The following is a 21,428-nucleotide window of genomic DNA, read 5'->3' as shown; positions in this document are numbered from 1 at the left end:
TTTATAGAATCTTCGGGTGCAGCGAAGAAGCAGAGATGGTAGCTTTTGGTTTCGGCTTAAAAGGAAAATTTGAGCAAGGATACTGTTCGAGCGCTTTTAATATGCAGTTGAGAACACCTGCGGTATCTGCAGCCTCAATGCATCAACCTTGACAAAAGAAGAGGGCAAGTTTTACAATTTTGGTCCTTGAGTATGGGCTTAATCTTGAATTAGTCACTCAAGTTTCCTTAATTACTCAAATCGGCCTTTGGTAGTGGTACTACCATTACCATACCAACATTCTTCTTTTGCAGATGTTACACTGAAGGCTTCACATATAAGATAATTAATATTTAATACTCACGGTACACTGAGTGTAGCATGAATTTAACGTCTGTTGAGTTGAGCAAAAATAAAATCATTGACATGGATTAGTCTTAATTTTGAAGTTGGGTGAGTAGTATATCCATGTCTTTTGAATCCTTTGTGCATATTTATCATTAATATTTGTTGCTTGTTGGAAATATTGTTGTCGATATTTATATATTGTATCTCATTTTTGGTGATGGCACGAACCGTCTGATATAATCGCAATGAATATGATAATTTCTGGAATTTTGGTGTTGATCTTGATTACTCTTCACAATTGGAATATCATACTTACCAGCATTTTTTGGAGCTACATAGAGAATTTGTGCCCAGTCAGGTTGGTCCATGAAACACAGCCAACCATATGAATATGTTCAGTTATTAATCCCAATTATGCATAACTGCCATTCACTTTGTCAACTGAAAAAAGGTGCAGAATCTTCAACTGTGCATGTATTTTACCATAAAAATTTGTGAAGGAAACCAAGGCATCAACAATTCACATTTTGCTTCCTACCACAGAGCTAAAAATGGAGATTTTGTGACAGAGGGGGAGAAAAAAAGGGAAGTACACATTAAGATCCCCCCAAGAGAACCTTGATGATTTCTTTAAGAGTCATTTCTAACTAAAGACAAACTGTACCACTTCCCAGATTAATGATTAACATGAATTAATTCTTATCATCTTGTATGTACCTTATTATGCCTGCATAAGTTGTTGCTGGCCACCTCTATGAATTAGCAATGCTGAGCTGTGATGGTGCACCATGTACCATCTTCCATTATGGAACTCGAAAATATTAGTCACGTTAAATGGGCCGGCTCCTATGTCAACAAAAACTTTCATGGTAACCCAAGCCATATCTGTCAGGACACGGGTCCTTACATCTCGAATCTGGAAATCAGCAACATTTTCCCAGCTAAATGCTAGCTGCCAGCTCTCCATAACTGCATTATAACTAGAAAGAGGGTTGAGGGTCGTATTAAGCTCCTGTGTATAAACATGGGACTATAGTGATGAAAAGCTATCATAATGAGACATAACAAAAGCCAAACAGGTTCTAGAGAAGCAATTAAACTTCACATCTTATTAAGAGTTCAGCATGCAAAATCTAACTTCAGAAATGACCAAAACAGAACAAGCATCAGAACTAAAAAAGGGACTTCAAGAGCAGCGATTAAATTTTCACCTCTTACAAGATCAAACTTTTGGTAGGTATTGTAGGTTAAAGAAATTCAATCATGGACAGAAAGCAGCATACCCACTAAAGGACTCGCCAGTTGCATGAAAACACTTCACGTAATCTGCATTAAGCCACAACTGACCCATAGCTGGAAGCAACCTTTCTCTAACAATCCTAAAAAACTCGGCATTGATGGTGACAATAGCTCTTGTAGCTGCATAATAAGCTTTCCATCCATTGGTTGGGGTCACATTATCTTGCTCCAAAGTGAAATCCTAGTAGATTAGGCAAAAGCAAAATAGTTAGCATTACTTACCATTTTAAACATGCTTGAATGATTAAGGAATGTCCATGATCTGTTTTAGTGTAGCAGAAGACACATAAACGAAGCTTTGGTCTCCAACAGGAGAAGTGACAAACACTAATAGAACACTAGAAGTTGGCAAACAAAGTCATCTAAGTCATAGCCTGCTAAGAGATGAAGCAAGAAGAAAACATAACTGAGATCCCAGTTCCTTTTGCCCTTCGGGTTTCTTCCCTACTCTATAGGTGACTGCACCTAATATAGAATACACAACATACGTCCGTCCTACCCGTAACGTCACCCTAGCTATTGACTCCTTGAACAAAGAAAACCTCAATTTATGTGTCATATGCATTTTTATGATGCTAAATACACTCTGAAATATCAAGATGCTTTTTACTGGGCTCCATTCTCAAACTATGTAAGTTTGGTTGACCAATCTGCCTTATTTGGCTATATCAAACAACATTGGTAATTAGCAGACAACGCTGAAGTCAATAGGAATTCCTAACTAAAATGATAACATAAAACTCTGCAAATGTCAACCATTATTTGAAAAATTAGATATTAGTTGAACAAAATGATCAAGCATTACATGCTTCAGCTGCAAAACACAAGGACCTTTAAGCATGGATGCCATTTATCTCAATTAAACAGCAAAACCAAAACAGTTCTCAAGTTTTTGATGCATTTTGGTACCAAATCATCCACTAACCTACCATCAGCGAAAACAGAATCCACAGGTCAAGGAAATCTGTGCTTCAGAATGCACAAGCACCATAATATAGGATGAATGGTCAAAATTTTAGGTTTCTTCTTTTGATTGTTTTATTAGCATTATTTATTTATTCTTCCGAGCATGTCTATGTTCGGTTGGACAATTTGATATGGAAGCAGACACTCAAAATCTATATCACAAAAATTTTCTGCGTCTGCTGATCTGCTTGCTTTGTGCTGGTGCGGACTATTCTTATTTCCAGAAAACAATAAGAGAATCACATTATATGTAGTAAGACGACATGGCAAACAAACTGCTATTATAAACAATTGAAGAAAGTAAAAAATAAATCCGACATCGAATGATTTAACCAGGTGCCCAACACATCCCATTGCTCAATTCAAATACTCGTATCTGATTAAACTACAACTACACAAAATATTCAGAAAACCAAACAAGCAAAAATTCACCACTCCACCAAGGATCTTTCCAAAAGAAAACAAACCTTGTGATAGAGTGCCTTCCATGCGTTATCATCATTGGCAGCTTTTCGCATGAGCGAATTTGTCATGGAGAGTCGACAGAGGCTTGGGTAGTCCAAGTAACTGAGGGCATGTGTAGTGATCTCCGGCACCAACTGCTCCATCATCGACGCCCCCGTCTGCCTCTCCACCACCATTTCCACACCATTCTCCTTAACCCCACCACTTAATCGCGCAGTCATTTCCGCACCACTATCAATTCCACTGTCCTCACCCAGGCACGCACAATCACGGGGCTTTAAGCTATTCAACTCAGAAGGGCCCTCTAATTTCGTTTTCCGGAAAAACAAAGCAGTCGCGAAAAGAAAACAGAAAAGGGTTGCTGCCACGGCTACCATAAACGACCAATAATCGGTCACAAAGAAAATGCTAGAAATCGTAGAACCCATTCATAGGTCACGAAACGACAGTAGCAACATCGACTGCAAAAATCCTTGCAATTCATGAAAGGAACAAACAGAAACAACCCAATCTTCTGAAAAAGAAAAACGAGAACAAAACCCTCGGTTACCTTGAATTGAAGCACAAACAAACGTGGTTTTGCATGCGTTTTTTCTCTTTTTAGGTGTGGTACAAACAAACAATTCGAACCCTTCTTCCCCTGTGTAATCCTCGAAAAACACAGATAACCCTTTATCTTCAACCCTAATCAAAGGGTAGAGAGAGAGAATTTCTGGTGTTTTATAGAGAGAGTAAGAGATGGAGTAAGAGTTTGCAGGGTGCAGAGGGAGAAAATGGGTGGTTTTGCAACTGAAATTCATCTCAGGCTGAGGAAGAGAAGTGGGAAAGACCCAATCGCGTCATAACGCAAATACGATCCCTACTTAGGGGTAGTTTTGTAACTTCAAATAAACAGACGAACCACTCCGGGAAATTTTGACTCTTTTGAGTTTATTCTACAGTGTAACTTATGCACTTCAATTAAATATAAATAATTAATTAATTTTGATCATCGATAAATTACAAAATATTTATATACATAAAAAAATTATTACTCAATATATAATTATCATTGCATAGGATCACTACAAATTTAAGTATATATATATATAATTCACCATGAAATTAACAGTTTCCATGATTTTTGAGCAATCTTCGAAATTCAAGCTAGTCTTGCTTTTAATGTTTTTTTTTCTTTTTTTCCTAAGAATCAAGCTGGTTTCCCAACTCCCCTGACTCGAAGAAGTGACCTATCTTTCACAGGAACAAGAGCTTAGGTCATGAATTTGTCAATTTTTGAGTTTGATATCATTGCCGGAAAGCTCGTTTCTCATTTCAATTTTCGAAAAAATGGTTCGTGGACCATATCTCGTTTACAGAGACACTTATAAAAACAGTCTGCATCGAAAACACAATCATCTGACGAGAAATGTTCTGTTTGTTCCAAACAAAGAATGGCATTTATACGATGAATTTCCTCCAATTCTTGTAAATGGCATACAGAAATTACACTCAGGAACTCAGATACAACCCCAAAACATGTTGTACTGAGAATTAGTTGTAATATGTTCACCATTAGGTCATGATAACAACATAATCTGTCATAAAACTGCAGACTAAACCTTCCCTACAATTAGCTGTTGCTCAAAGAATTGCTTCTAAAGACTCACAGTTAGGAAACAACTAACCATAAATCACTGGTATGATCATAGTCATGCTACAGAAGATGAGAATTAACGTCCATACACTGCTCGATGAGGGAACTGCACCAGCTGTTGGGGAGCGGAAATATTCCACCACCCTTCCTGAAATAATCTTGAGAATGGCAATGCATGCGAAGGAAAGGGTGACTGTTAGAATAGCTAGCTCCTTGCTCGCCAAACTTGCTTGATCGTGTAGAACCTTTTCAACCTCTACTCTGCAGAACAAATTCGGCAAAAGGGGCAAGAAGGGGAAAACCAAATGGAAGTGGAGAAAAGTGAGGAAAGCAACAAGTAGTTCATATAAAACATAAGTAATTTTCTGTAGTGAAGCCAGATTAGATTTCCGGCAAGCTATTACATGATAGAGTGTTTTAAGTCATCATTAAGAAAATAAGAACCTTATATTTCAGTTGTTTATGCATTTAGAGTTTTCGTTGTTACTCCTTGATTCATAAGTGACAACCAGTCAGACAGGAGGTAATGATAAATTAAACTAAAACAATAATCAAGAAACGGAGCAACAAACCTCAGCATGCTATTTTGTGTGACCAAGAGATCCATTTGGGTTGAGACGAGAGCTCTCCATGACTCAAGCTCAAATAATCCTTTCTCCTGAAGAAAAAAATAGTTAAGAGAAAGTGCAGTGGTTCCTAATGCGATGCATAAAAAATAAGATGTGTAAGCACCATGGTTTCCTTCCATTCCAAGAGATCCCTCATCTCTGATTTACTTTTCTCCAGAAGAACGGAAAATTTTGCCAGCTCTTTGTCAAGCTCGGGCAAAATATCTCCCCTTCTTTTGTTAAGTTCTTTGATGTACTCCTCCAGCACGGATAAGTTCTGTTCGAGTGCTCTGACCTTCTGTAACACTACCTTTAGTGCTGCATCAGCATGCCATCTGTTACCTGCATGCTGCCTAGCCTTCAGCATTGGATCCGCTGTGCTACTTACGGGCTTTGGTCCCTTCAGAATATCTGAACTAAGCTTTTGCCCCTCGTCAATATTTCCCACCCCTTTACTGGCACTCTCAGAAACATTATGAGCAACATCATCTACTTTAGGATTGTTAGGACCTGGTTCAGGTAGTAACGAAGGGACTGCAGTCGAATTTGGACTTGGCGATCCATTAGTGGAAGACTCCTTAGAAGTAACAATAAGATCCTCAAGCATCTGTTCAACAGCATCAACTCCATACACCTCCACAACACTTAGTGTACAGTAGAATTCGGAACCATAATGACTCAGCAAATTCACTTTCAGGTATCGGACCCATTTTGGCTCAGGCAGCTTAAAACATTGTGTTTGCTTGATATTTGCAGCGACAAAGGACCCCAATTTGTTCCATGTCTCAGTTGGGTAAACTAAGGTCCCATACAACTCAAAATCTTTGAAATTAGAGGAGTAATGCTCGAAATTTGCTATTTTGACAGCATCAACCAAAGTTTCGTCCACAAGCTCAATGATAAAATACTTGCCCCCAACAGAACAGGGATTCCTGAGATACTTATCGTGATCCTTGCCCAGGATGTTGCTTGTTCCTTTTGCTTCCTTGTTATGATCGACCACTTTTGCACCCTTTGCAGCTGAGGCATAGTTGTAGGGCGTCCCGTCAGGCTCAAGCCTGTGGGTGATGTTTTCAAGCTGGCGAGGGGAACCACTTTTCTCTTGCCTAGAAATATATTTGAACTCATCAAGATTTGGATAAGTTATCTGAATCCTCCCATTCTGTTGCTGTCCTGGTTCACTTTCTCTACCATCTTCTTCACTATCTATTCGACACATATACGACTCATATACTAAAATAACTGATATCAGTTCCTCCGATTCACTTGTTTCCATGAACAAACCTTCCAAATCTGTATGGCCCTCGTGTGAAGCAGAATCATTAATAATCTCAGAGACGTTGGGCTCCATCACAACTCCACCAGTGATATTCTCATATCCATTTTCTGCAAAAGGAACAGCATGTTTACATAATTTCTGATTAAGAAACGCAGCATTATATATGCTTCCTTTACAGGCAAGCACAATCCCATGAAAATTATCCATTTTAACCAGTCAAAAACATGATTACGAAGCAACTTAAACTGACAATTTATCAACCTCCCACAGGGTACTATAATAGCCATCTCAACTACACTATTTCCCTCTTGATATTCACATGACATTTGCAAAAACCAAACAAAACTGACAAAATTACTCTAAACAGAGATAAAATCAGCAAAGAAATTTACAACCCAAGAAAATGAATAAACCATTCTCAATAACAACTGCATCGGCCAAGAACAACATAAAAGATTTCAAAGGTAAGAAAGTCATTAACAATAACTATCAAGGAAAGAATACGCAAATTACTCAGGGAAAAAGGGGAGAACCCAAGAAACAAAAACATGGAAGTGGGCACAAGACCAAAGACCAAAATAACAAGAAAATGAAAGAAAAAGGCGACAGGAAAACACAAAGAAATCGAAAAAGAGGGGTTAGAGTACCTTCATTTCCACGAGTAAGGCCAAGTTTAGCATGAAACAACACAACAACACACCAAAAGGAGATGAAGAGCGGAACAGAGAGGTTGCAGAAGCCTCTCCTTGAAATTCTCTTGCCAATATTACGATTCTTGACGCTGTTTCTACGAAAAGATTGAGGATTCAGTTTCGTGGGCTCAATCTTCATCTCTCATTGTTTTCCTTTCTATCCCACCAGAGTTGTCAATGCCTATATCCTCAGTCTCATAACAATCTCGTGCTCCCTCCAACCTGCAAATTGTTGTTGCTCTCCTGAAAACGAAATTTTCGCTGAAAACTATCAAGAAAATGGAAATGCGGGTCTTTATACGTTGATTTCGTTTTCCTTTCCTTTTTGTTTCTTTGTTGTTGTGTATGGGTGGATGATTCGTGGCAAATGATCTTTTCAGCACCAAAATTCTATTTAGATCAAATTTCATTGGAATTGAATTAATTATATAATAAATTTACATAAAAAAAATTGACTATTATACAATAAATATATCAAATTTAATTTATAATTAATTTTGCTCAACTAAATTTTATTTAGAGTTATAATCTATAGCACACTTTATGTGTGTCCAGCTTTTTAATATTACTTAAATTAAAATATTTATAAGTTTTAAATCATTTAATAGAGTATACATAAAATAATAAAATAATATTAAATTTATTAAAAAATATAATTTAGAGGAGGAACATACAAATACCAAAAAGGAAAAAAACAGAATTATCTATCAAAAAGGGTTTAATATAAATAAAAAATAGATTAAAAAAATAAGACGTTAAAGGATACTCTTACTTCATAATAAAACATAGATACTTGGGCCCATTATTTGGCGCACGTGCACCACAATGCACTCATACTCTCCTTTTTTTTTTTTTTTTTTTAAAAAAAAATTAATCTTGTAGTACGTTTCTTAGATATAATTTCATATAGATAATGCCGATGAAGCTCAACTCTTTTAGGTTCAAATTCGATCAATTTGGGAATTTTATTTGTATTAATAATAAGAATTTATATTTATGTCATCTTTGAAAATGTAAAGTTATATTTTTCTTCAAAAAAATTTAAAAAATATTACTTACAATTATTGTTAATATCACCTAAACACTAAAAGATGACTAGTTTTTTTATTCATCACCGGCTACTTCTACTCAAAGGCTATAATCCGAGAACAATATTCTACAATAATTTACCCAAGTATAAAATTATTACTATAAGAATATTGAACAAATGACAAAATTAAAAATTTATATAATTTTTCTGTTAGATGTCATCATATTTCATTCAAACCCTAATTGAACGAGATCAGATATAACGAAAATTTTTCAAATGGTGTGAGTGTATAAGTTATATGTTTAGAGAGAGTCTAAGTAATTAACTGTAAAAATTGTTATATGTTTATTTTAATAATAATTGTTAATTAGTTCTTAATATTTGATATTTATGATCAATATATCAATTGTTATTATTGCCAATTATTAAAAGAATATTACACCCACCTCGCCTAAAATTTAACATAATTGTAAATACCTTCTCATTGTTTGAAAAATTACAAATACCTCCTTAATTTCAATCATCCATCTAACAACGAACCTGTTCTATTTGATTTTCATCCAATTTTTATATTGATCTTACAAAAATACCCTTTTATATAAACTAATATTCCCTAAGAAATATTTATTTTGCCCCCCCAAATTTTACATTTTTTCAAATATTTATTTATTTTTTAAAAGATTTCAACAAAAATAAAATAGTAATATCCACCTCACTATCGAGGAGCCACGTAACTATTTTCATTTGAAGTTTATAAATTTTAAAACAGTAAGAAATATTCATGATTATGCTAAAATTCAGAAAAGTTATATGTAATTTACCCTAATTAAAATCATAGATTAGTACAACATTGGTCCAGATAAGTGTCCAGTTGCCCAACCTTCAAATTCCACTTCCCAAAATGGGCTGCCATCACTTTTCATAGTAAGATTTTGGTTGAACCAATTACCATCACTTTTGGGCAAAGTTGATTGATCCGACCACCGTTGCAAAAGCTGTAGTAATACTGCAACCATTCACTAATTACAGATTTCCTGACCTGAAATCCTCCAATACCAATACCAATTGTATTAGAAATGCCATTCTTTTCAGAAGCTTTTCTCAAATCAAACCTCAAAGATTGATCTAAGCAATGAGCAAAATTTCACTATATGAATCTAATCCTATGACTTGGAAGGGACCTATGAACAAAACCAAAACTGGCAATTCATTCTCTGTTGTCTGGAAATATGATCTCCAAAATGGGTTTGAAAGCTCATTGGATGCGAGAAAATGAAGCAAGTCTACCAGTCCAAAGCAGATGATCCTCCGGGGCAGCGGATTCGGTTCCCGTCTTTGCTTCGAAATGGGAGTTAAGAAGTCAAGAGGGTGTACTCTAATTCTTTACTCTGGGATTGCTCATCCTCGAAGAACGGAAGGCTTCCCGGATTTCTTTCCTCCAGAACGAGACTCGTAGGAGTTTCGGGAGGGTAGTTGTCAAGAATGAAGTCAATCTCATATCCATTAATCTCTTTCCGATCGAGAAGAACCTGCAGTACCAAAAAAACATTTAGTTATGTGTTGCATTCGTTGTGCATTTCTTTGCATAACTATGATTTATCTATGTAGGTCAAAATGACGTTATGATGACTGGACGATACAAATCACGCCCACTTGAATCTTGATGAACCACTGGAAGATGGATATAGCCAGTAATTACTAATTCCGAGGAGCGGTTATTGTATCCTTTTCTTACAAAGTCTCTACTCAGCAAGAATTTGGAGATACCGTCTGCCGTGTTTATTTCTTTAGCCGGCACTTTAGTCAGGCAGGAGGAAAGATAAACTTCATCAATAAACTCACTGCATACCTTAACAGTTTTAAGCAAAGCAGCATTGTGCTGCCTAAGCAGAGCAACCGTCTTTCCGTACATATCACGCATCAAATCTTCGGTTCTCCTTGCAACATCATCATCCAATTTGAAATTGATTGGAGGATCAATCAAATCATAGTCATCATAAAGAGAACCCTCGAAGTCAATCCGTGGACCAACAAATTTAATTCTCTTTCTCCACGGAGGCGGTTCACCATGCACTACCATTGGGTCCTCCATATTCCATCTATGAGAAGATATGAGATGAAGTAAATGACAACAGAAGAAGGAGCTCATAACAAAAGCAAATGCAACGGATCGGAGATATACACTGTGATAATTTTACGAGCGAGCCAGGATGCATCAGCAAGGTAACTGACTGATGCTTTTGAAGTGTCCCGCCCAAAAATTACCTCTTCAGCAGCTCTGCCTCCAAGCAAAACCTTTATAAAAATTTTGACAACTTCATGATCTAGGATGATACAATAAAACAAGGAGAAAAAAGCTTTAAACCAGTTGAACAAAAATTTCATGCCTGAAGACGGTGTAATAACTGAGGTCGGCGCTCAAACATGTATGACTCATCATCAAGACGGTGAAATACAACTTGAGATAGCGTCTGCATGAGACATCTTAAACCATCAATGAAAAGGTGAGTAAGAATCATCATTATTAAATAAAAAATCGTTCTTCAATAACAGCAGCCGCATAACCAAGACTTCAATTTATGACCTAAGCATAAAATTCAAGGATAAGATTTGGAGCAGTCAATTATAATATCTCGTGACAAGATGCATTCTTTGCAAACAATGCAATTTCCAGTTGTCAACTGCAATCCAACATGTGCATAGAATCTCTAAAATGCAGGATAAGTGAAGTTGCGAGGTATTGCAAAGAAAAGGTAGAAGAGTAAATTTTCAGGTTTAAATTGAATAAGTCGAGAAGGCAAAACCTGTCCACGAGGATGAATTGACACCCGATCACAACGCTCAACTTTTGCATTCTCAATACGCCTAAGCAGATGAGAAGTCAAAGCAGTCCCCACTTCCGTAGTGGCTCTCCGACTTTGTCCTTGATGACCTAGATCTATTCCCACACGCTTTGGTCCCACTGTAAGACGGTCAACTGCATCATCCATATCCGACTGAAGAATAGCAGCATGTCCTTTCCTGACAGCCACAAGAGCAGCCTCTTGGAGAAGTTGTGCCAGCTTTGCACCCGTCCATCCTGATTACCATAAGGACATTGAACCCATGAAACCAGCATTTTTACTAGTTTAAGATTTTGAGAATTGATGAAAATTATTCCCCCTCAAAGATACATGGTTCAAGTATGAACAACCAGAGCTGAAATGACTACCTGGCAAATTGTTCGCATAACTAGACAAATCAACAGTATCTGATAATTTCACCTTCCGTGCATGAACTTTCAAAATGTCCAATCTCCCTTTTGCATTTGGAGGACGTATTCTTATCTAGATAATAATCAGAATGATCATAATTGAGGTCTAAGAATCTAGGCATAAATTAGGCAACTGATCAAAGTAGGATAACTCAGTGCTCTGTTCATAGGAACACACCTTCCGATCAAACCGCCCAGGACGAAGAAGGGCAGGATCTAGCAAATCCATCCGATTAGTGGCACCCAAGAAGATAACACCTTTCCCCGTATCAAACCCATCTAGTTCTATCAACAGCTGGTTCAATGTAGTCTCCCTTTCTTGAGTTGCCGCATTATAGTGGTCATCTGTTGATTCACGGAACATTCCTTGTCGCCTATACATAACAATTCAAACTCAACAATCACCGTAACATGAATATCCATTTGCAAAAGATTCGTTACAACAGAAAAGTACTTAAACAGGAGAATGCACCAGTTTCCAACCAGCAACCTTTAAATTGTTAGTAACGCTACACAGAGATACTTATGTCACAGTAAATTTACTCGTTCAAGCTCAGTGTAAGCTAGGAGAAACTTGCTTAAAAAACCATACCTTGTCGCTAGTGCGTCAATTTCATCAATAAAGATGACTGATGGTTTATTTACCTGTAAAAGACCATATCAGTTTATTATATAATATCAAACTTTCTTTTCCAGCCAATTCTAAAAATGCCATTTTGGCAAACAATGAAGCAGCAGCAAAATCTTAGTTCATTAATCATAGGGTCTTTTTCCTGTTGAGTTCAATTTAATTTCCCCAAATCTATTAATCTTGTCAAGTAAAATGAGTCGCCTAGCTATCAAGGAGGTACAAGATAAAAGCACCAAGGGTTCAATTATGTTCACACTAACCAAGTGTCCTTGCAAGGGTAAACTTTAGATCTTTCAAAAGCAATAATGTCTTATTTGCCAATGGTAGTCTCAAAATCCATGTTCACCTCAAAAAAAGCATATCTCAATCAGGGATTGGATTAGATAACATATTGTTAGAATTTGGCACAAGTGATTTGATGGTTCTTTCTAAATTAGAAACATATATAGGTATATTCTTATGTAAATTTTTGTCTTGCCAGATGTACAAGAAACAAAGTATCTTAAACTTCCTACTCATTGGCAAAAAACTCTATCAATAAGTCTCATCAAATCATTGATCATAATGAGATACGTATTTCCATGACAATCTCTAAATGCATTAGTCAGATACTTAACTTGAGCAACAATAGTGACTGAGGACAGATCACGTATTTTCACAGACCAAAGCTTGAGTTACACAGGATGACATGTAAATAATTATTAATGGTAATTGCATAAAGCATAACTATAATCACAGAAATATGCACTTAGTCAAGTATGCTCAACCAAAACTAACTACTCAAACCTTAGAAACAAAAAACTCTCAGACAGAGAATCTCAACAATTTACCTTCGCTCTTTTGAACAAGTCCCTGATACGAGCAGAACCAACACCAACTAACACTTCAACAAATTCTGATCCAGCCATTTGATAAAATGGAACGCCCGCTTCACCAGCTATGGCTTTTGCAACCAGGGTCTGAAAATGGTATGTAAATCAAGAGATTTTCATAATTCATTGCAACTTCAAGGAAACAGATAACTAACCTTGCCACATCCCGGAGGGCCCTCGAGAAGAACTCCATGAGGTGGCTTTATTCCCATTTTATCAAATAGTTCAGGATTCTTCAGGTACTTTACCAGCTAATTGGTGGCATAATAGAAAAGAAATCAAAATGTAAGGTCTCAAGTTTTATAACATCATTATAAATCAACAATTATAACAGTCAGGATAGGCGAAAACTTAAATAGGCATTGCATGTTGAAGTCATAAGAGAATAGTTATCTATGTACTCTCTCTCAGCCTAGAACATCTCATTGTTGGAAAAAACATAAGTTCAACAGATTGGCTGACAGCTTGATCATGGTAAAAAGTTGCATGGATGCATAAAGTATATTATGTACTAAAACTGCTACCTCTTGGAGCTCTTCCACTGCTTCCTCAATACCCGCAACATCACTGAACATGACTCCAGTAGAACCCTGAAGATAGGTTATTACTTAATATGTTGGAAGGCCTTTAGAGGATTCATTTAAAAAAATTGGAAGCAAATACGAATGAATAATGAGGAGAACTAACATCAACACGTGCTTGTGGTTTTGACTGAGAAAACTCAATGCCTTGCCATATGTCCTGCGCGAAGTAGAGGCAATAAGCATACTATTCATGAACAGTCAATCACATGACTGCCAAAAAGAAATGAAGCTCACCCATTTTCTAAAATTCTTTGGTCTTCTAGAAAGGGTAAAACGAACAAGAAGCACCATTGTCAAAAAGACCAACAAGATTGGTTTTAGCATTTCAATACTGGCAGAAACCCCGCCAAAAGCGTAAACTTCATACAACTTTGACCTAAGTCCTTCATCACCCAAAAAATCAGCAAGATTCTCCCAGATTCTTTCCAAGACACTAAAGATGAGACCCAAAATTATCTTGAGAAATGGTTTGACAACAGGCCATATGACATATGCAGCCACCGCAAAGACAAAGCTAGTAACAGCAAATACTGCTGAAGCCAAGAATCCTCCAACAAAAACTGCAGCAGCAGCCATAGAAGCAGTTAGCACTCCAAGTTCAGCTATCATTCTGCTGGATATTTTAGATGCTACAGGATGAGGATACTCTGGCAATTTTCCTACCCAGGACTGCAGAAAAGATAAAGCTGTAAGACAATAGAAAAGAGCACTAAGGGAAGAGAAAATTTTCAACTTGCAAAGTCACACCAGAAACTCAGCCCTCAGATCTTTGGTGATGATGCCATTGATTTTATCCAATACTTTACAAATTAAACTTTCAGGGTATTTAGACCCAGCCAGCTAATTTAGGGGATGCACAAACAATTTTCTTACAAGTTTATCAATTCACAAGGTTGTTAATAACTTATATTGAAAAAATGAAATGCATTCTATAGGGTCTCTGAATATTTTGGGAGCAGAATACCAATAAATGCCACATCCAGCTTCTAGTACATACAATTAAACTTTAATCAGGTTCCATCATCTACTCAGACTACAGTATGTTAATCTCATCCAGTAAAAGAAACTGTAACATTGTTTGTGCAGTAAATCCAAATGGTATTCACAAATCTATATCACAAGCACAGAGCAAATACTGCATAAATGTAACAATTAAGAGAACAAGATTGTACGAAGTCAACAGTTGAGTGTCTGACCTAACTGATTTTACATGAATACCTGTGTTGCTAAAGCTTCAGAATCAAAGTTCTCATGCAAAATCCGAACTCTCACTAGTTTGGGAGACAAGGTGACGAAAACACAATACCATCTTAACTGCAGTCTATAGTGGAAAAATGCATTGAAAAATTGGACACAGTATTCACACTCTAAATATACACTATGACATTCTTTCTTTTTCCCTCCCACATTGTATCACATACATGGCCCAATCTTTCTAAAACATGAAAATATAAGAAATGAGAATACCATCATTTGCTTTTCTATTTCATTCCGTGGTCCAGTGTATGCCTCTAAAAGATCTTTCACTTGTTCTACATCCAGTCTCATTGCCCTATTTCAAAATCACGAAACATAATGAGATTATACAAAAGATGGTCAAACAAGAAGCATCAACAGTGTTTCATGTTTTTACAATACACACCATTTAGTCTGGTGCAATCTCTTGTCCCCAGGTATTTCTTTGAGATCAACAACAAAATCCCTAAACCCATAGTTACTGTATGAAATGCCACTTTCCTCCTTAAAAGTCAGCAACTTTATCTTATCACACGTCATGTACTTCTGAAAATCCTCATAGCTCATTCTTGGCAACTCCTTCACATTTTTATCGAACTCCTCTTCTTCTGATAAATTAGCCCCAAAAACTTGCTCAGGAACATAGAGCTTCCCTCTGTACTCCCTTAATAGATCCTTCAAATAAACCTCCCCCTCAGGCTTCACAAAATTACTCGCATTCCCAGTCTCCTCATCGCTTTTACTCACCAATGCCTTCAAATTCAATCTCTTCAATATCTCCGAGACCCTCTCCCTAAAACCCTTCTTACTCAAACCCTCCTTCTCCTTCAATGTGTACAATTTATCCCCAATCAAATACTTGGGTTCAACTTGGCTAGGGTTTTCCCTCAGAACCCTAGACACAAAATCCTCATCTCCACCACCAGAACTTACAGAGGGCTTTGCATTTGAGCTGGCTTTCACCAAAAGAACACGTGGGTAGCTATTAAATTGCAATCTTTTGGTGGGTTCGACGGGAAAGTTGTAGTTCTTAAGAATTCTTGGATTTGGGAATACCGTAGGGAAATTGATCAAGGGTTTAGCAGCTCCCAATGGTGTGGAATACATATTTAGCTATAACTAAAGCTGTATTGAGCTGAGGCTTTTGGGCATTCTTAGTTTGAGCACAGAACTTGGAATTTCATTATGGATGTTAAATTTCGTCAATATAATTAAACCTAATACAATATTTGATCGAAATACAAAAGAAATAGAGAGCGTAAAAATGCACCGAGAGCTATCCCTAGAAAGGGATAGACATAGACTAGCACTAGCGGAACTGCGGAAGGAAGGAAGAAAGAAGATAGACGAATCGTTATTCAGCCAAGAAGAAAGTAGTAGAAATCGTCATACTGTAAAGTGTTCGTCGTATATAAAAAGCGTCAAACTGCAAAAACCAGGCTCAGCCCGGTTGGGATCGGGCCGACCACTTGGGCTTTTTTTAAAAAAAAATAAAATAAAATAATACATGTATAAGAAATAATGTATTTTATTTTATTCCTAAATTAATTAAACAGGGTCGGAGCATGGGTTATATCTTAATTTAAAAATGGATTAATCGAACCCATTTACTGGATCGGAATTAACCATAAACAGTATTGGGCTAATTATGGACCGGGTTTTATCCGACTGATCCATACCAGTTCGTGATAGCCCATTCTGCACCTTCAGATCTATGTATTGATGCTAGAAAAAGAATTCTGGCCCAATAATGATAATGTTCTTTTTAATACGGTTAGGTTGTTCAGGCCGATAAATCCATACATTAGGCCCAATAAATATTGGGCTTACAAATTGAACTGAGGCAGCCCAATTTTTTTCGAAGCTTCCTATAAACATTAAAAAAAAATGATATATCTAAAATGTTGGTATATTTTTTTTTTCTTTGGGGGGGGGGGGGGGGAAAAAAATTTTTTATTGTTCCCCTGACATCAGAAAATTCTATCAATATTAAATATTGCAAAAAGTCAAAGTCTACACAAAAGCATTATGAGTTGAGGGGGAAAGCAACACCTACCGATTCAAAATTAATATAAAGAAAATTATATCTTAATTAATACGAGATAATAAATACTCTCATTTTCCTCCTTACACGTTCTACTATTTGGTTTATTTAATATTTTGGCTTACATCTATGATCCGATTCAACTTATTACATATTCGTAAACACTTGTATACGTTGTTTTCTCAAAATAATCATTAAAAGTTAGTATTAGCAGATTATTTATTTTGAATTATCAAAAAATATTTAAAATGGCTTCGATTTAAAGAATATAATATAATTATAATAATAATTATTATAATAAAATTAGAGAGAGAGAGAGAGACAAGTTATTAAATGTGAAATTGTCAACCCACAATAATGCTACTTTATACGATTAAATTATGCAAATTTGTGTCTGAATTCCATTGAAATGAAGGCAACGTCTCTCTCTTTCGGCTAATAAATAAAGGGTAATAGTGGAGTGCCATATTGTCAACCACATGAACATTAATGAGTAATGACCATGTCAACCATCACCTGATACGCTGACAGACGGAGATGGATACACTTTCAAGAAAATGTACAAGATCTAATTTTGTGCTTGGCGTGATCAAATTTTTATGGGGAAATTGTATTTTTTTTTTCAATTTTTAGTTTCATTTTTCAATAAAAAAAAGGGATGGTTTGTACATTAGTACATTCTTGTGAGTCACAAAGAGTGGGATTCTTCAAAATTTTCAAAGTTACTAAATAATAAGGAAAAGAAAAAAGGGTTTGAATAAATAATGGCGGAGACTGAAGAAAGTCAGAGAATTGAGTAAACAATTGAGAAAGGGTGTGAAGGGTATGAAGAATGCTCTATAAAAATAGGCCTGAATTTGTGAAAGTGCTTGCACAGGCTAACACCTTCACCAGAACGAGAAAAGTAAGACTGGTGAGGTCATGTCATCTTTCTCATGTCTCTTTTCAGTTTTCCCCATTTCCAACAACTACACGCAGTCACACACATTGTTTACAGTTGTGTAAATATATGTATCTACATGTCTATGTATTGGGGATTAGGTTGTTGTGTTTTGAGTCTTTCTGCCTGTTCAAATTGATGGTTTTGTTGTTTTAATGTAAGTGTTTTGTTACCGTATTGTATGAAGTTGTAACAGTGAAAAGTAAGGAGAAAAAGTGGTATCTTTTTGACATTCTGTTCTTCCCATGTTTCTGGTCCTACTCTTGAAGTGGCAAGATTCTGTGGGTTTTTTGCCCTTGAGTTGCTGGGAAAAGTTTCTTGATTTTGGACAGTTTTCTTATATTTATTCCCCTTATTGGCTATTCAACTTTCAGGGTTTATCCTTGCAAGATTTGGGACAATTATATTTATCAATTTCGAATGAATTCACTCATGGAGTGGACTAACTTATGAATCTTTTGGTAATTACAATAAGCTACCTGAAGAGTGCTTCAATTGACATTTTAGGATAATCATGGTACTTGGGTTACAACAGTTTTGTAATAATCTTCAGTATGTTTCTGTTTCCATTTGCTTGACTCATTAACACTGCAAAAAGGGATCTGCTGATATCAAGCTATATCAGATTTAGACTGGAAGATCCCACGTGCTAAGAAAGAAGTCATGTCTTCTATTTTAGTTTAGATTTAAGATTGCTGATTAGATATATAACGAATAGTTCTTTATAATACCTGTGGATGTGATTCGGTTGCTGAAAGATGTTCCGTGAAAATGTTAGACAAGTTATCATTAAGATCTCCGCCTAAGAGAATGATCTGTTTAGAGATTGAAATAAAAGAACAATGATCAAAATTTGTATCAAGAAACTTGTTACTCCAACTTATTGATGTATTTCTTCATTGATTCTTCAGTTACATGCTTGGGCATCTCTTAGTATTCATGTTACTGACATATTCATGTGTATGCAGTTTGTGTTTGTGAGTTCTTGACTATATTATGCGCTCGATAGCCAACTGCTTTTGCTTGTCAAAAGCCAAAAACCCGCCCGGGTTTGAGGAGCACACAATTCTTGCTTCTGAGACAACATGTGAGTTGAATCCAAAAGGGGTTGTCCCGGTGCTATTAGCAGTTCAACAAGTTGTTGTCTGCTTAATTATGATTTAGAAGTTCTGAATTTCGAAACTTCTTATTGGTTACAGTTAATGTAAATGAAGTAGAGGCGCTGTATATCCTGTTCGAACAGCTAAGCAGTTCCATAGTTGATGATGGCCGAATCCACAAAGTACTTTCCTACTCCGACACCATATTTCTCTTAAGAACAATGGTTTAATGGTTTATCATTAAAAAGATACATGCTTCCTTTGTTCAGAAGAATTCCAAATGTCGTTCAACTGTCTTTCACGTTTCATATTTTGGTTGGTTATCTGGCTGCTGTTTGGTTTCAGGAAGAATTCTTGCTTGCACTTTTCAATTGCAGCAGCAAGAAGAATATTCTTGCAGAAAGGGTTCGTATATTTTGTCTCTCATCTATTTCCCACTCACTCTATTTCTCGTTTCTAGATGACACCTCTGAAACTACCATCATCCTTGAAATTTTTTAGTTACCAACTTTATTCTGCACTTGTGCAGTTGTTTGAGCTGTTTGATCTTAAACGTAATGGGGTAATTGAATTTGGAGAATTTGTTCGTTCATTGAGTATCTTCCATCCTGATGCTCCAGAAGCAGATAAAATAGCATGTAAGTGATAATAAATGCTTTTACTTAATTCTTCTGAATAATGAGGGATGATGTAGCTTGCACTTTCCCATCTCGACCATAGGATAACTTAGGACTTATATGCTGCTCAAATCCATCGTCTCTACTGACTTATGATAGTACCCACTGACCATTATAAAAGTATGCCTCATAATGAATATCTCATGGTATAATATGACTTAATATAAATACCCTCCTAATGAATATGATTACTTACCAAAGAAGGATTTTCTTGCAGTTGCATTCAGATTGTATGACCTCAGGCAAACTGGCTATATAGAACGAGAAGAGGTGAATACTCTTTGCAGTATTACATTGTCAATGAAAATCATATTGTAATAGAACACATATCATCTTGTAATAAAAAGGGGTAAAACTCGAGAAAGAAAAATAAAAATTTGTATGTTTCAACAGATGTTTGATTGCAGTTCCACAAATCCCGGGCTTGCTGAACATGCAACTAAACATGTTCTTGTCAACAAATTCCATGTATGTTTTCAGCTTATGATTTGTTGTCTCACCTCATTTTTTTCACAATCATCAGTTGAAAGAAATGGTACTGGCTACTCTGAGTGAATCAGACTTGTCCCTTTCAGATGATGATGTTGAAGCAATAGTTGACAAGGTAGTGACCAAAGTTCCTCTCTCTCCCTCTCTGTGTGTGTGTCTCTCTCTCTATCCCTCTTCAAGCACTTGTTAAAATAACGCGCTAATGTTTATGGAGCTGAGTTGCTGACAGACACTCCAGGAGGCAGACTTAAATGGAGATGGAAAAATTGATTTAGAAGAGTGGAAGAAAATGGTGGCAAAGTATCCTTCTCTTATAAAGAACATGACTCTTCCGTATCTAAGGTGAGTCGAGAGTCCCAAAAACACATTAGTCCCATGAATATCCCAACAAGTAGTTGTTTACATTAGGATATAACCAAATCTCCTTCTCATGGATGTGCCGAGAAACTGTATCTGATCTCTCCTGGTTTTTTGTTATCCTAAATTATTGCTGTGCTGTCAATAATGACTTGATATCCAATGTATACAGTACAAATTTCATTATACTTAAAGAAGGTTTCCCTGTCCAGGGAGATTACTCTGGCTTTTCCAAGCTTTGTTATGGAGACCGAAGTCCCAGACTCAGAACTAGTCTGCTGAAACCGGACAAATTCTGTGAGGTATTGGCATACGGAAGTTAGCACTTCAGAGGAAACAAAAATAGTAAGAACTTAGGTTTTATCTTAGTACACCATTCACCACTGTTGTACTGATTCAAGTGTATAATTCTGTATTTCCCATGTTTTTGGAAAATGCACATGGATATTGCAAAGTTAGGACTACAATACTGTTCTATTGTTTACTGATTGTAATTCTTTTGCTGCCAGTAAAATGTAAAATTCGTTTTTATTCTCGATGATATATACAGTACTTCTTAATACTGCGTTGTCTACTTCTTTAGTTGAATTCCTCAAGCATAGTTTGTGGGGTAAGATCATCCACAAGTTATTGAACATTGCTTAAAAATGTAAAGATGAAGTTGACAGAATTTTTCTTATATGAATTGAGTGTGAAAATGCCAAACCGCACGAGCAATACAACTCATATTGTGGTGACGTGCATGATCCACAACGTCTCATATTTTGACAGCCAACATATATAAGAAAAATCCTCAAGTGCTCCTTTAGGCAATGAAAAATCACTTACCTATTTTAAGACTTAGAAGATCTGAAGGTTATGTTCTGTATGCTACATATACATCCCCATTCCAACATATCGAATAGTAATAATGCATCTTATTCCCTGATCTTATTCTTGAAAC

At 36.3% G+C, this 21,428-nt stretch overlaps 4 protein-coding genes across 11 annotated transcripts; 1 reads left to right on the top strand and 3 right to left on the bottom strand.

Annotated features, from left to right (window-relative positions):
• On the bottom strand, positions 14-3,958 carry LOC105165113 (F-box protein SKIP8). Of its 5 annotated transcripts, none has more exons than XM_020694828.1 (4): positions 3,060-3,953; positions 1,611-1,807; positions 1,045-1,307; positions 14-147 (listed from the first exon to the last, which is right to left on the bottom strand). In XM_020694828.1, the coding sequence occupies exons 1-3, from the start codon at positions 3,483-3,485 to the stop codon at positions 1,049-1,051; spliced, it is 882 nt and encodes a 293-aa protein (XP_020550487.1). In that variant the 5' UTR covers positions 3,486-3,953; the 3' UTR covers positions 14-147; positions 1,045-1,048. The 5 variants fall into 5 exon arrangements, 4 of the variants coding, with proteins under 4 accessions (XP_020550487.1, XP_011082299.1, XP_011082298.1 ...); XM_011083997.2 differs by lacking the exon at positions 14-147 and having other exon boundaries at positions 780-1,307; positions 3,060-3,518; positions 3,608-3,950; XM_011083996.2 differs by lacking the exon at positions 14-147 and having other exon boundaries at positions 780-1,307; positions 3,060-3,950.
• LOC105165112 (SUN domain-containing protein 2) lies at positions 4,287-7,645 on the bottom strand. Its single transcript, XM_011083995.2, has 4 exons — positions 7,228-7,645; positions 5,426-6,687; positions 5,266-5,351; positions 4,287-4,954 (listed from the first exon to the last, which is right to left on the bottom strand). Exons 1-4 carry the CDS (start codon positions 7,409-7,411, stop codon positions 4,720-4,722), a joined length of 1,767 nt encoding a protein of 588 aa, XP_011082297.1. The 5' UTR covers positions 7,412-7,645; the 3' UTR covers positions 4,287-4,719.
• On the bottom strand, positions 9,109-16,256 carry LOC105165111 (probable inactive ATP-dependent zinc metalloprotease FTSHI 1, chloroplastic). Its single transcript, XM_011083994.2, has 15 exons — positions 15,285-16,256; positions 15,110-15,194; positions 13,877-14,311; positions 13,746-13,799; positions 13,583-13,648; positions 13,214-13,309; positions 13,017-13,145; positions 12,148-12,200; positions 11,734-11,929; positions 11,514-11,628; positions 11,107-11,381; positions 10,690-10,773; positions 10,485-10,597; positions 10,152-10,401; positions 9,109-9,831 (listed from the first exon to the last, which is right to left on the bottom strand). The coding sequence occupies exons 1-15, from the start codon at positions 15,983-15,985 to the stop codon at positions 9,655-9,657; spliced, it is 2,829 nt and encodes a 942-aa protein (XP_011082296.1). The 5' UTR covers positions 15,986-16,256; the 3' UTR covers positions 9,109-9,654.
• On the top strand, positions 17,679-21,045 carry LOC105165110 (calcineurin B-like protein 7). Of its 4 annotated transcripts, none has more exons than XM_011083990.2 (9): positions 17,679-17,826; positions 18,831-18,949; positions 19,062-19,144; positions 19,308-19,367; positions 19,492-19,600; positions 19,857-19,909; positions 20,163-20,243; positions 20,358-20,470; positions 20,698-21,045. In XM_011083990.2, exons 2-9 carry the CDS (start codon positions 18,859-18,861, stop codon positions 20,765-20,767), a joined length of 660 nt encoding a protein of 219 aa, XP_011082292.1. In that variant the 5' UTR covers positions 17,679-17,826; positions 18,831-18,858; the 3' UTR covers positions 20,768-21,045. The 4 variants fall into 4 exon arrangements, with proteins under 4 accessions (XP_011082292.1, XP_011082290.1, XP_011082291.1 ...); XM_011083988.2 differs by having other exon boundaries at positions 17,680-17,835; XM_011083989.2 differs by having other exon boundaries at positions 17,680-17,840.

This window comes from Sesamum indicum, linkage group LG6, assembly GCF_000512975.1.
Source record: "Sesamum indicum cultivar Zhongzhi No. 13 linkage group LG6, S_indicum_v1.0, whole genome shotgun sequence".
In the NCBI taxonomy this organism is placed as follows: Eukaryota; Viridiplantae; Streptophyta; class Magnoliopsida; order Lamiales; family Pedaliaceae; genus Sesamum; species Sesamum indicum.
This window is presented reverse-complemented; position numbering and strand designations above follow the sequence as displayed.

Coding starts and splice junctions, on each gene's coding strand:
- LOC105165110 (XM_011083990.2), top strand. CDS start 18,859: ATGCGCTCGATAGCCAACTGCTTTTGCTTGTCAAAAGCCAAAAACCCG. Junction 18,950..19,061: donor TCTTGCTTCTGAGACAACAT/GTGAGTTGAATC, acceptor TATTGGTTACAG/TTAATGTAAATGAAGTAGAG. Junction 19,368..19,491: donor AGAATATTCTTGCAGAAAGG/GTTCGTATATTT, acceptor GCACTTGTGCAG/TTGTTTGAGCTGTTTGATCT.
- LOC105165111 (XM_011083994.2), bottom strand. CDS start 15,985: ATGTATTCCACACCATTGGGAGCTGCTAAACCCTTGATCAATTTCCCT. Junction 14,312..15,109: donor AAATAGAAAAGCAAATGATG/GTATTCTCATTT, acceptor TCTTTTCTGCAG/TCCTGGGTAGGAAAATTGCC. Junction 13,800..13,876: donor CAAAGAATTTTAGAAAATGG/GTGAGCTTCATT, acceptor TACTTCGCGCAG/GACATATGGCAAGGCATTGA.
- LOC105165113 (XM_020694828.1), bottom strand. CDS start 3,485: ATGGGTTCTACGATTTCTAGCATTTTCTTTGTGACCGATTATTGGTCG. Junction 1,808..3,059: donor GGAAGGCACTCTATCACAAG/GTTTGTTTTCTT, acceptor CTAATCTACTAG/GATTTCACTTTGGAGCAAGA. Junction 1,308..1,610: donor ACTGGCGAGTCCTTTAGTGG/GTATGCTGCTTT, acceptor CCCTCTTTCTAG/TTATAATGCAGTTATGGAGA.
- LOC105165112 (XM_011083995.2), bottom strand. CDS start 7,411: ATGAAGATTGAGCCCACGAAACTGAATCCTCAATCTTTTCGTAGAAAC. Junction 6,688..7,227: donor CCTTACTCGTGGAAATGAAG/GTACTCTAACCC, acceptor TTCCTTTTGCAG/AAAATGGATATGAGAATATC. Junction 5,352..5,425: donor TGGAATGGAAGGAAACCATG/GTGCTTACACAT, acceptor TTTTTTCTTCAG/GAGAAAGGATTATTTGAGCT.